This window comes from Papilio machaon, chromosome 20 (assembly GCF_912999745.1).
Source record: "Papilio machaon chromosome 20, ilPapMach1.1, whole genome shotgun sequence".
NCBI lineage: Eukaryota > Metazoa > Arthropoda > Insecta > Lepidoptera > Papilionidae > Papilio > Papilio machaon.
In genome coordinates this window covers 1,741,845-1,754,807 of record NC_060005.1, presented here as the reverse complement: position 1 = coordinate 1,754,807, position 12,963 = coordinate 1,741,845, and the positions used below count along the sequence as shown (strand labels likewise).

At 34.7% G+C, this 12,963-nt stretch overlaps 1 protein-coding gene across 1 annotated transcript; it reads right to left on the bottom strand.

Moving 5' to 3' along the window:
- Positions 1-2,849: 2,849 nt before the first annotated feature.
- LOC123722148 (retinoic acid receptor RXR-beta-like) lies at positions 2,850-3,867 on the bottom strand. Its single transcript, XM_045682991.1, has 2 exons — positions 3,850-3,867; positions 2,850-3,359 (listed from the first exon to the last, which is right to left on the bottom strand). The coding sequence occupies exons 1-2, from the start codon at positions 3,865-3,867 to the stop codon at positions 2,850-2,852; spliced, it is 528 nt and encodes a 175-aa protein (XP_045538947.1).
- Positions 3,868-12,963: the final 9,096 nt, after the last annotated feature.

Sequence of the window (12,963 nt, the reverse complement as noted above, 5' to 3'; positions counted from 1 at the left end):
CGATTTAGTTTGATATTTGGCGACAATTTTTTTTATTTTAGTTCCTTTAATAAAAATAGAGAGGAAGTTGATAGCGTTTTTTTTATGATTCTTTTTTTAAATAATATGTTCAATCTTATACACCAGAATTGACTGGGTCTGTATGTAAATGTTCCATAAAAATGTGAATTGACCGTAACTTTCAACTTCTGTTTTTTTTTTTTTTTTGGAAATTGACATCAACGAAACAAACAAACAAAATTTTTCACTAACATCATTTTTCTTTCGATCTAAAATTACCAATTAAATATTATCTCCATCTAATCTAATTAAAATCTCGTAGATTTTTAAACAAAACGCATTAAAGAATGCAAGGGGAATGTAAAAAAAGTAAGGTTAGGTTAACACCTTCGACCGGTCGAGGTCACGGCCTAAACACCGTCGGCTGATCATAAAACAATTTGTTTGACAAATCATAATTTGAAACAAAAAATGCATATCGCATAGTTTTACAGGAGTACCACTTTTTGTTACCAAAGGTGCAGGATGCAGTCAGGAGTTTATTTTAACTAACTTTTGCCTGCGACTTTATCCGCGCGGAATTAAAAAACTTCATTCACTCATCTAAAGTTTTACATATTAAAATATAATGTAAGCTGTCTGATGACAAACCGGTCAATTTATAATTAAAGATGTTATAAAAAATACCATTTTTATAACCTTTTTAAATCTTCATATTGACATTTGTTATTTTTTATCTGTAGTCAGTACACACGATACATACAAAGCTGATTAAAAGACAACAAGCCTTTCTATTAACGTGTTAATTTATAAATATAAATCATTGTTTAATCTTATCCAGTTACCAAAGTAAACGTAACTTATAATTAAAATTATCTAAATGTAATTCTTGTCTTAAGAAAAATCAACAGAAAAGTAATCACAGTCAGGATTAAATAAGATAAACTTTTAAATCAACGTCCAAATAACACGTATCACTAATTGTGGATTTATTCTCTATTCTATTCATCTCTTTCATTTACTTTAAAGAAAACTGAAACAATAATAAATGTCGCGGAGGTGAAGTCGACGGCGCGATAAGACATCAACACTAAAAATCATTTAACATCTTTCTTTTGGTCTCTTCGAATAATCTATGCATTGTTTTAACTTTCCAAGTAATTGACAGTGGTAGATCCCGTAACAACAATATTTATTGGGTGCACGAATGGGTTGGATCGACTAGTGAAGTACCACGACCACACAGAAGACAAGCGCAAAGTGAAAGCAATTCCGGCTGATAGAGATGTATGGAAGAATACATACTGTGCAGATTCTGCATAAGGGAACGGTCATGAAGATGAAGAACAATGACTCATTAAACTTGTTTAAAATAAGATCATTTCTGTTATTTTCTTAACTCTGTCAATTTAAATTCAAAGCAAAAATTAAAATTTTATTATATTGTACCACAGTTTGTTAATTTAAATACACTAAGGGACTGCTTAAGTGTTAATTAGTCTAGAGATTGACAGTTAAACATTAATATGAGTAAAATTATGTTGGTAGAGATAGCGCTTGCGTCGGTAAACGCTTTAATAATATGCTGTTGTAAATATGAAAAAAGCTTATTAGTAAGCGAAATTCTTTATGAATTAGACGAAATTAGTGGTTTGTTATTTTGTAGATTAACCCGAAAACAACTGAATTAATTTAAGTTTTCAGTCTTATTATGTAACAAATACACTGAACCGCAACGATCGAAAAATAATAAGTAATTGGATCACCATCTAAGCATTGAGTATTTAAAAAAGGACGAAACTCCTTTTAAATAACATCAATAAATCATAAAATGTGAATCTTTTTATAAATATTTTACGACAATTTAATAAAAAATCGTAAAAATTATAATAACCATTATTTAAAAAAAAAAAACTTTCAAGTCAATCACGGCACATGTTATTTTAGCTGAACCTATCTCCACAATAAAATACTTAGAAACTTTTTGGAGGTGGTTAAAAAAGACATAAGTCAATTAAACTGACGCATACTATAAATTAAAATTTAAATCAGAATATACCTACATAGTTGGACTTAAGAAATGTTTGTATTCAATTTTAATTTCATTTTTGTTATCAATTAACCATAAAGTTCCCCCCCCTGTATCGCGGCAATTACCTACTTCTGTATCAGTCTGATTACCATAAAAGTGACGACCCTTATCTATGGAGACAGGCAGTTTGTGAAAACTTTGTCTTGTTGCATTCTCATTAGAGGAAAAGCCGCGGGAAAATATTATTATACAGGTTAGAGGGGACTTAATTACTTTTCATTGTTTTAAACTTGATTTGTGAAATTATTATAAATTCATTTAATTTTCTACATCACTGAAATGTACAAAAAATTGTTTCTAATTTTAAGATTTATTAGTATTAATCGTTTAAACTTCTCAAGTTTTCGTATGGTTTATTTTCTAAAAATGTTTTTGTTTCGTCAACTTGTTTACTAATTTTTAAACTGATTCTTGTATTATATGTGTACAAATCTAACTAAAATTAAGATTATGTATTTAAAATCCAATCTTTAAATATTATCGTTTGGGATTGCTTGTGTTCGTAACAGGTTCGTTTCCGAAAATTATCCAAGTTAACTTTATAAAGGATAAGTAAATCGGTTCAACGTAATCAGTATTTCTGTTAGCAAAGTTGACTTTACTTCGATCGTCACTTATTTTCCATACCGTTCACTATCTAATGATAAGTCGCGCATCGTTACGATCTCGAGAAGCGAACCCAGCACCGCTAACCTACATTCCAACGCGCAATCACTGCGGCGAGCGACGCGACCTTTGACACCGCACTTTCACTTCACTACCTACCCTCGCACGTGAACTGGCCGTAGTGCTTGCCGGAGGATTTGTCCCCGCAGACCACGCACTCGACGTTCTGGCCCTTGTCGGCGGCGGAGGAGCCGCTCTGCGTGGAGGCGGCCTGGCTGGCAGGAGTCGAGGGAAGCAGCTCGTCCTCGCGCCAGGGACCGCGGAAGCCGAGCTCGAGCGGCGGGAGGTCGGGGCCGCGCGGGCATAGCCCCGGCCCGCCGACCCCGCCGTACACTAGCGCGCCGTGCGTGATGGTGCCGGTTGATGTCACTGCGCGTGAAACGGCGGGCGCGCACCCGTGTGTCAAGGGTCGCGGCTGTGTCGCGACTGAGCCCGGGTCGGGCCAGGCCTCGCCGCGGCGCCATTGGCCCGGTGGCCCGGGGGCAGGGAGCGAAGGCCCCGCCACCTCGACCGGGACCCCCCGCCCCCCGCCCCCCACGCTCGCCCCCCGCGCCCATTGCCCGCCCGCACGGGGGGCAGAGGGAGGGGGACGGGTGGAAATCTTTCAGCCGCGTACCGTCGGTAAGAAAATCTGTTGGGCGGACTTTAATTCTTATTTATATTCATCTACTTTTACTTTAATATTAATTACATTTGAATTGAATTTTTAAAACCAATATCAAATGTTTAAGTAGTTTTATTTGTCATCTGACTTGGTATAAAACTAATCTTTTTTTTTATTAATACTAACATTACGAAGAGGAAAGATTTGTATTTTTATTAATGATGTATGAGAGAGTTATGATTTAAAAAAAAACCTATAAAAAAATCAAAGCTAGCATATCTGTATCTTCTGCTCACAAAAATCACTTTTGCTTAAGAAAAAAAAAAGTCTCAAGTATTTGTGGCATTATTTTTTGTTTTAATATAAGATGATTCTTATCCTAAACAATAAGCATGCCCGAAATATCAGCTCGCAGTCCGGGCGCGGAAGTGTTTACAAGGATTTTATTTAATAACCGGGACATCAACGGGAAGGATACTGAAATTACAGAAAAGAGATCAGACATATTTATTATGCCAACAAGGTCGGGTCACCAATAAGTTATAACATAATTTATTCCTAAATTAAAAATCTTTATAAAAAACCAAAAACAGTTCCTTTCCTATTTTTTAAACAATAGATAGTCTTCTTATATTTTAGCTATATTAATAGACTCATATTCACCAACGCTACCGTGCAGGATACTCGGCGTCAAGTTACGCCGGTCTGCCGGCTCTCCGGACTAGCAACTCTCGCTACTAGACATGCATTCTGACAAATAAATAACTTTTTGGTACTACAATATACCTACTAATAATATAAATCTTTTTGGTTTAAAAAATAAACTTCGATGTTAAAATATTAGTGGTTTTATAGGAAATTATTCATTAATTTAATTTTTAATAAAATCTTTTTTAAAATAAAATGACTTATTAGTCTTTTCTCGGTAATTAGAAATAATAATAATTAAAACAAATTAATTTTATGTAAGATTACTCCGATTTAAATAATCTTTGCCATTTAAATATATTTCTTTTAATAAAATAAGAGTAACTTTTATTAAATTAAAATAAATATTTGCGGCTTGTTGTTGCGTGGGCGGCGAGGGGCGTGGCCGCACTCCCGCGCAGCCACCACCAATTGGAATCTGTTCACACTTCTTGATATTTTAAATTTGTGTTTCACTTACACGTGTTTACATAATATTTTTTAGTTTTTTTCCTTATACGTTTATTTAGAATATGATGAACTTGGTTTATAATAAAATTGCAAACCATTTAAATTAAAAAGAATTTAAAAAATGTAATATTCGTTTAGAAATTGATGAATTTATAAAATTCCAATAAGATTTTGTCGACCGAAGTCACTTTTTAATTTTATTTCCATAATTTTGCTAATAAATATGCATTAATCTAAATAAATAGCCGTTTTCTTTGAGTTTTATATGTTTAAAGTTACCGTAATTTTGTATATTGGCTAATGGTAAAGTGACGAAGAACACAATTTGTTGGTAACATACCTTTCAGTTAATAAGAAAATATTGTATAACTTGAGAAAAATGTATAAAGTTTTCAACATTCGGAGGTGGCAGTTTCCATATTACGAAGACGTCGGGCGCTCACCCCGGGAGGTGAAAGTGCGGGGGTGAAGTCGCGGCGAGGTGAAGAGGTGTAGGGGGTGAGACAGGGCGGGTCAGAGGTCGCGCCGCCCCGCCCCGCCTACGCCTACCTCTTTTATATAAATAAATTAGGTCTTGAAGTTAAAGTCTACCAGATAAGGTAACAAACACATCGATAGGTCCTATGTATGAGGTCCCAAGTAACAAATTGATTACTTTTTTTGTGTTAAAAGCTACCTCTCAGTTTAACTAATAACATGTACTAAACAAAAACACATTTACAACGTTAAATGTTATATTTTGGTAAAGTAAAAAGGCCTGTGTGGCGTATTTTTCTTTATGGTAGAAACTTTGAGAGCTTCTCCTGAAAAGTTGTCAATTTGCACATTGGCCCTTATTCGTAGGAGCCATCGACATATCGTTACATACTAGTTAACATAAAAACATACAAATTAACTCTAAATGTTAAGGTAAATACCAACAGTTAATTTACTATCAGTAGTAGAACTTAGCTTTGATTTCTAATGACCAGTGCCAAAACTTAAATATTTTACTGTTAGGAAAGAACTTTTCGGAACGCAGCGCTCCGTACCTACTCACAACGCTGAGTCGTAGACGCAACCCATCTATTCGGTTAGTAAAGGCATAGTGACTTCATGTCAATTGTATAAATTTGCATCTTGAAAATCGTAGCGACTTTTTTCGTCACGTTCTTGACAAACAGATAGCGAGATACCTTTGGAGATGATAGAAATGTCGGTGACCGGTGCTGTGTACAAACGTACATGATATTGTAATGCGTCGCTAAACAACTCAAATCGCCAGGTTACGAAGATTCACGTTGCTTTGTGTATAAGGGCTTTATGAGCATAAACTTTAATTCAAAGAAATAGAACATTTTCTTTTAAGAATTTAAATCTTGTCTAGTGTGTCGACTTAATAAAATAGTCTGTGGTCCATACTGAAGTCTATGAACTAGTGTCCTTCTAGAAGTAAAGATGAAACTTTTATCGCTTCAGCAGTAACGTTTTTAGGTCTACCAGCGCCCTAGGCGAGATTTACGAAGGTATCTTTTTTGCTCATGCCTTGGGTGGCATTAACAGAGTTATGTAAAACTTTATAGTTCGCAGACCTGCACGGTCGCCCTACCATGCCCTGTCCTAATACCGTCCCTGTATTTAAGCTACTCCGTCAAATACTACTACTGTAAGAAATTTGAAGCGGTTCAATTTTACCGTACTTGTAGATAAAGTACTTTCTATATTGTATGAGAGTGTTGCGTTCAACAAGTTTGCCCCAAACGCGAGAGAAATTAATTAAGAGAAAAGAAAAAGAGAGAAATCAATCAAATACGAGAGAAGTTAATAGAGTCGAACTCCAAAAGAGACGTTAGAGAAAACGAGAAAAGAGAAAAGTTAATGTAGCGTATTGTATCTGGTCTCGGGCATGAATATAAATTGCCCTAGGAAATATTTTAAATATACAGATTTGTACGTCAACTAAAACCTCATATATCTCTAGTTTATTTTGGTAAAATATTTAAATTTTAAAATTCAGTCATAACGTAAATTAAAACAGAAAACAAAAACAGAAAAAAAGCCCCATCCTCCATTGACTTGGCAGACTGAAAGGTTCCTTGAAAAACAGCCGCAAAGTACCTGCACCCAATTACTCAGTCAGGCTCGACCCGGGGGCGTGGGGGGTGTCTCCCACCTCCCACCTGGCGTGGGGGGTCGGGGAGTATGCCGGCGACAGACACCGGGCCGATCAATGTAAGATGAAGTACTTTCCTGCAAGTACTTTACAGAACTTTATCTTCAACTACTTACATGCATTACTAGAATTTGTTTGCTGGGATAAAAAATAATAGTCTATACTCGTTAATTGAAAAGCTCTGTATTAATTCATCGATTGAACGTGCCAAAATAAAATCTATTTTAATAAAAAGATTGGCCAATTTTATATTAAAAGGCATTTCAAAGAAAACATAAAAAATACAACGCCCCTAATACGTAAAACAATCTTCACTAAATCAAGACAAGACAAGGTTGAACAAAAAATATATTAAAACATGTGTCTACGCATACTAAAGTACAAACACTTATTAAGACATTCAACGAAACAATTTTAGAATAGCATGGAAGAGGCCCGTAAAGAGTGGTATAAATCAGTCAGTTCCCATCACAATTTAAAACAAGATCGATAGTCAAATAAAAGCAAAATCAGTGAACGCGTACATGTCAACTAAATCAAACGTTGTTTTGTTCGCGTGCTTGTCGGGTTATCCGCTCGGATACTACGCACGGATAAATTAGGAACGTCTGGTACTCGATTTGTTTCATTTGCGGCCATCAATATCGTATCGACTAGGTGATTATGTAGTTATAATTAGATAGTTAATTGCGCATTAGCATTTAATATGCAAATCTGACTTCACTACTTGCTAAGACCCTGAACAACTGGTTACAGGAGAATCAGTGGTTCTTTTCTTCTATCTCTTGATCTTTTTTGAGCCGTTTTAGAGATTCATTTACGTAAAATAATCCGTTGTAAATTTAATTTGGATGTATAAAGCATCTGCAGTTCCTCTGGTATTGGTAACGTCCATGAGTGTTGATGATCACCTCGATGTTCACGCTCATCGTTTGCCTTTCTTTTATATAAAAAACTCTACTACATGTCTGTTCCTATTCCACTCAATAACCTTATTAGTTTCGATGTTTATTCCACTAAATTTCGACTTTAATACCTCGTAATATTTGAACTCAATAAGTTTGTTTTTGTACAAGATAGTTTCAAAACGAAGACGTGATGACATGTAAAGAAGCGTTTTAGATAACGCACACATACGAACGCAAGTGCACTGATAAACCTATGACCCTATTCCCCCCTCCTCACCTCTCCCCTGGCCCCTTATCGCTAAGAAAAATAGGTTATAAATGTATCTTGGTTATATATGTATTTACTTAATTAAGACTGATTTAATATTTTGTCGTAAAATTTAATTAACCTGATACGAATGTTTACAACATGTTCTTATAAAGTGACTCTAATGTAGTTGATTTTCTATACTAAGTGTACACTAAAGGTCTGCCTTAAATGACTATGAGGCAGTTAATACAGCGGTCATCAATTACACGGATTAAAAAGCCCAGCTTTGTGTGGCCAGTTCGTGACGGTCTCATCTCCCATGGGAAATGTACTGAGGGATATTTCATATTGATTTTTGGATTATTATCATTTCGTTTATGAATACCTGTGAGTGATCATTGCGGATTATTCTAGAACATACATGACTTATGGCTATAACTCTTGAATTTAGCTTTGAAATGTGCTCGAAATGATAAAATAGTGCTCAGTTTTTTTTATTTACAAGTATTTTGTTAGAGAATCGTAAATGTATATTTTTGGAACGAAGTTCCTTATCGCACGTTGTGAAAGGGGGCTAGGCGGAAAAAATTCTTACGAAAAGTTGTCACGACACTTTTTGCTATATCACCATGGCAACGACGTGACAATATATAACGAAAATTCATAGAAATAAAATGTACTTCTTGTGATGACTTAAGTTTTTTATGCATAGAATAAACGTTGGTTCCTTCACTAATTAATTGAAAGGAACTTCGTTCCATCCGGGTGTCCCTTAACACCTCTCAAGTTTTTTTTATATTATAAGGTTATCACCTGAGTCTGCCTAAACAGCGAAGCGCTGCTATAGACATCCGCAATTGCAGATGCGTTGCCTAACTTTAATCGACAGAGGAGGGGACGTATAGAAAGAGGATATATCATCTTCATATGCGTCTTTTAAGAAAAGAGTGGAAAGGGAACGTGGTCTAATATTAGGCCTCCGGCACGACATTGGTTTATAATAAAAACTTTGTGTGCAATTCACCATAGATCGGATTTTAGTATATTGCTGAGCTGCTATTCAACAAATCCAATAACTCACGCCACTTTACACAGCCTAATGCACGCGAACGCGCCTTTTCGGGCTTACGCCGTCAACCTCGGGCCCTCCCTCAGTTAATCGTCTAGATTAAGTGGTATTAAACGCTCCCACACAATCCTATCGCTTGCCAACAAATCTGATTTTCAGTGCACTTTAATCCGATATCATCGGCTCACTTTCACCATGTTAATTTGCGTAAGCAATCTAGAACAACGCATACATTGCTGCTTTGCATCTTAAAAAGCATATTGCGTTGGTATAAAACCATCTATGAGTGGGATACATTGCGTAACGAGTGATGAAAATAGGGTGGTAGCGCAAAGCTCTCGCTGTGTAGTCAATTAAGTGATCAGCCAGGGGTTCTGCACAATTGGTCGCCTCCGCACAATGCATCAGTGGCGCCGCGGCGACATTGTGAATCATCGGCCGAGGTTTTATTAGACTGATTAGGGTGACGTTTTGTAGAGGGATTTGTAATTGAGAGGATCGCGATGCGAATTTGTATTGTCAGAGGTGTGAGTTAAACCTGTAAACAATGACAAGAACATGTAATGATACAATGTTAAATTTTAACTTAAAAAATTATCTGTGGTCAATTATATGTAGCCATGTATTTCTCTTTTTATTTAAGTTTAGTAATGCTTATTCAATACTAAACGTTTCTGACTACACAATCCTAATCAGATATTTAAGATCAAAATAGGCTTTGAGTCACTTTTGGATCGTGTATTTATTTCTTGTAATTGCTTTCTTAAAATTCAATATTATAGAACATCCAGCTATAACGGTTTAAATATTGGAAATTTTACTCAAAATTTCGCTTACAATTTACGTCTGTTTTTCGCCTATTTTTCCGTGGAGAGGCGTCAAAATCGCCGCCTCGTAAAGCGCGGCCGTGCGTGAAATCGCATCGGCGAGTATTGGACCGCGACCAACGGTTGCGCGCCTCTGACCGATCACGGATTACAATTCGTTTTTATTAAATGAGATATTTTAATTTTAGAATTTTTTTTTACAACTTATATGATTGAAACAGACATGTTGAATTTTTTACTTTGTTAAAAAACAACATCAGTGTTGCTAGTTTTCTCGCTAATCTTACTCATACTATTAATGCGAATATTTGGATGGACGATGGATGGATGGATGTTTGTTTGAGGTATCTCCAGAACGGTGGCATGAATCTTGATGAAATTTGGCATAGATATAGAACATAGTCTGGAAGAACACATAGGCGGCTTAGTAAGTTTATTTTCAATTTCGCGCGGACGGAGTCGAGGGCGACAGCTAGTATAATATAAATATATTTTTACAATCGCTTCAGTGATTTTTGAGTAAAACTGAACCAATAAAAACTTTCCTCTTAAAAGATATAACTATACTTAAAAATTTTGTACACTTAAGAGATATTTCTGACACATATTATATCATAATTGATGTACTATTTAACCCTCATCTTATTCGGGATTAAGGGGTTACACGCGTTGCCACATTTAACCCTAAAATGGCACCGGATGACAAAACCATCTTAAGATTATTGTTATAAAAAACATACAAAAAAATTATCGCTTTAATTTTTTTATATCATCTCTAATTTATCAAAAAAATGTTCATAATAAAAATCGTAGGCTATCGTTATTTAAATGTGTTTCGGAAATTGATTTTTTTTTTTACTTATAAAATGTAGAGATAAAAGTTTATGTATTTTTATCAATGTTTAATGGAACATTTTTGGCTATATCAGAAATAGGAAATGAACAAATATTTTATTTAGTGGTTAAAAATTCATCAACATATTTATAACAAACATGAAAACAACTGTTTTTGTAAATACGCTAAAAAAAAAGTAATTTCCTTTTTTAAATCCAAACTAAAAATTTTCAAAAAATTATCATTCAACACAAAATCTTTGGTAAACAACAAAATAGATTTCGACCAAAACTTCACGAATAAATTAAAATTGAAAAACGAATTTCATTTGTTTTGTCAAAATCAAGAGTCTCTTGTTGAAGCGCCAAAAAGCTGACAACAATATACCCAATCAGGCGTCAAGAAAAGTTTCACAGGATTTCTTGAAGCAGATTATTTACAAATCCTCGACACCCAAGTAAAAAGTAAAACGCGGGCTGCCTGTCAATATTGTCACAAAACATTTAAAAAAAAAAGTATAAATTCAAAAAAGGAACGTCGAAAAAAGTTTGAATGTGGGCTAATTTTCGATCTCAATAGCCACTATGTATGTAAGCATCGGGGCGTTATACAAATTAATTCATACGTCTACAGATATTTAAAAAAAACGTGAAGACCGTTAGCTTTTAAAGCATTTTTGTATCTTTTATTTACGGTGTAAAAATTGGGTTACTTAACGGGAGCGAAGGGTCCTTTGTGCGATTTCTTGAGGGATATTTTTTTGCGCAAAGAGCGGTAAAAAAACCATCCGTGCTACGGTCACGTGTGCCGCAAAGACGTTTTCGATGTTTGCGCAAATAAAGATTAACGGTTATTGATGGATTATGGATAATTCTCGATTATTAATGATGAAGTCGTATTATTGAGTTATTATTAATTTCTTAATATGTTCACGACTTCTTATTTTATCTACATCACTTATGCGAAAAATGTTGTTACGATTTTTTACTCTAATTTCATTTAATATACATGAATTTACATTTATTTTATTTTATTTATTTTATATAACTTATTAGAAAGACAATAATATTATAGACTTACTTGCAACAATTTTTGTCCAACCGACTTTATATGTTCGATATTTCAAATGTTATAAAAAAAATATTCCACATGTTTCAAAATAACATTGTCGTAACTGAAAATTATAACTTTAAATATAACTCAAGGTACCATAGACACATAACCGTTTCTGAAGTGATAGATTAATAACTTCAAGATCCGGTTTAGACGTCCTATTCACCGATTGTCGTAAGAAAAGATAAGCTTTTTTCAAACAAACCAGATTTCAAACAGTTTAATACACGAGGGTTCCAAACTATACAGGTCATAGTTCACCATCGTCTTTTACACAGTAGAAAAAAGTCGTTAAGATTCCTGTATATAAAAAAACTCGAAGTAAAAAAGGGACGTATGTCTAATATTGTGAATATTGATGAAGAAAGAAATCTGGTTTTCGGATTTGCCTATATATTGTAGTTTTATTCATACCACATGTGTGGTCTCACGGTTTATGTTCACGTGTTTAACGTGTTCTGAGAATTAAACTTGGATTCGTATCGCGACTTCGTTACGTTGATTTATTCTAAAAATAGATAAGAAACATCCTTTAACTAACGATGCTATGTAAAATTTTATATACACTTTATTTATCTCTACATCGTTTCATATACAAAAGGTGTTTGATAAAAAGTATCTATAGGGTTGAATCTTTTCATCTTGACAAAGGGCACGTGGTACATTACAGAATCCTTGCGCACGATTCGTGTACCCTTTAGCCTTAAGTAAAAGGGATAAAAAGGGATTGTACTCGAGATAAACGGGTACAATAGGGGACGGTACGAGGTGGGTTTGGATGTCGCACGCGTTGGGTTAACCAAAGATGAACGTAAGGGTTGGATGCTGCGAGCACGCGACATCTCGTCACACTAGTTCTGAGATGTTTATTTGTTAATTTAAGTGCCCGTTATCACGCATTTTATAGTACGTGAAGTATTTAACCTTTGTTGACAGATTGAAAAGGATTGAAGACTTTTTACGTGAACGGTTATGATGCGTACATTTGAGATTAATAATAAAGTTTTATTGACTATATTAAAATCAAATAAACCGCATAAGGGTAAATAAGATTGATATGAGTAACCTACGATCTTAATTTTTACTTTACGAAGCCATATTGTATTGTTTTTGCTATCAAAAACTGTGATTGCCAATTTTACGGCGATCCATGAAATGATATCAATTATCACAAAAATTATTATTGAATAGCATAAATCTTAGGTATATATATAAAAGAAAGTCGTGCTAGTTACACTATTTATAACTCAAGAACGGCTGAATCGATTTGACTGAAAATTGGTGGGCAG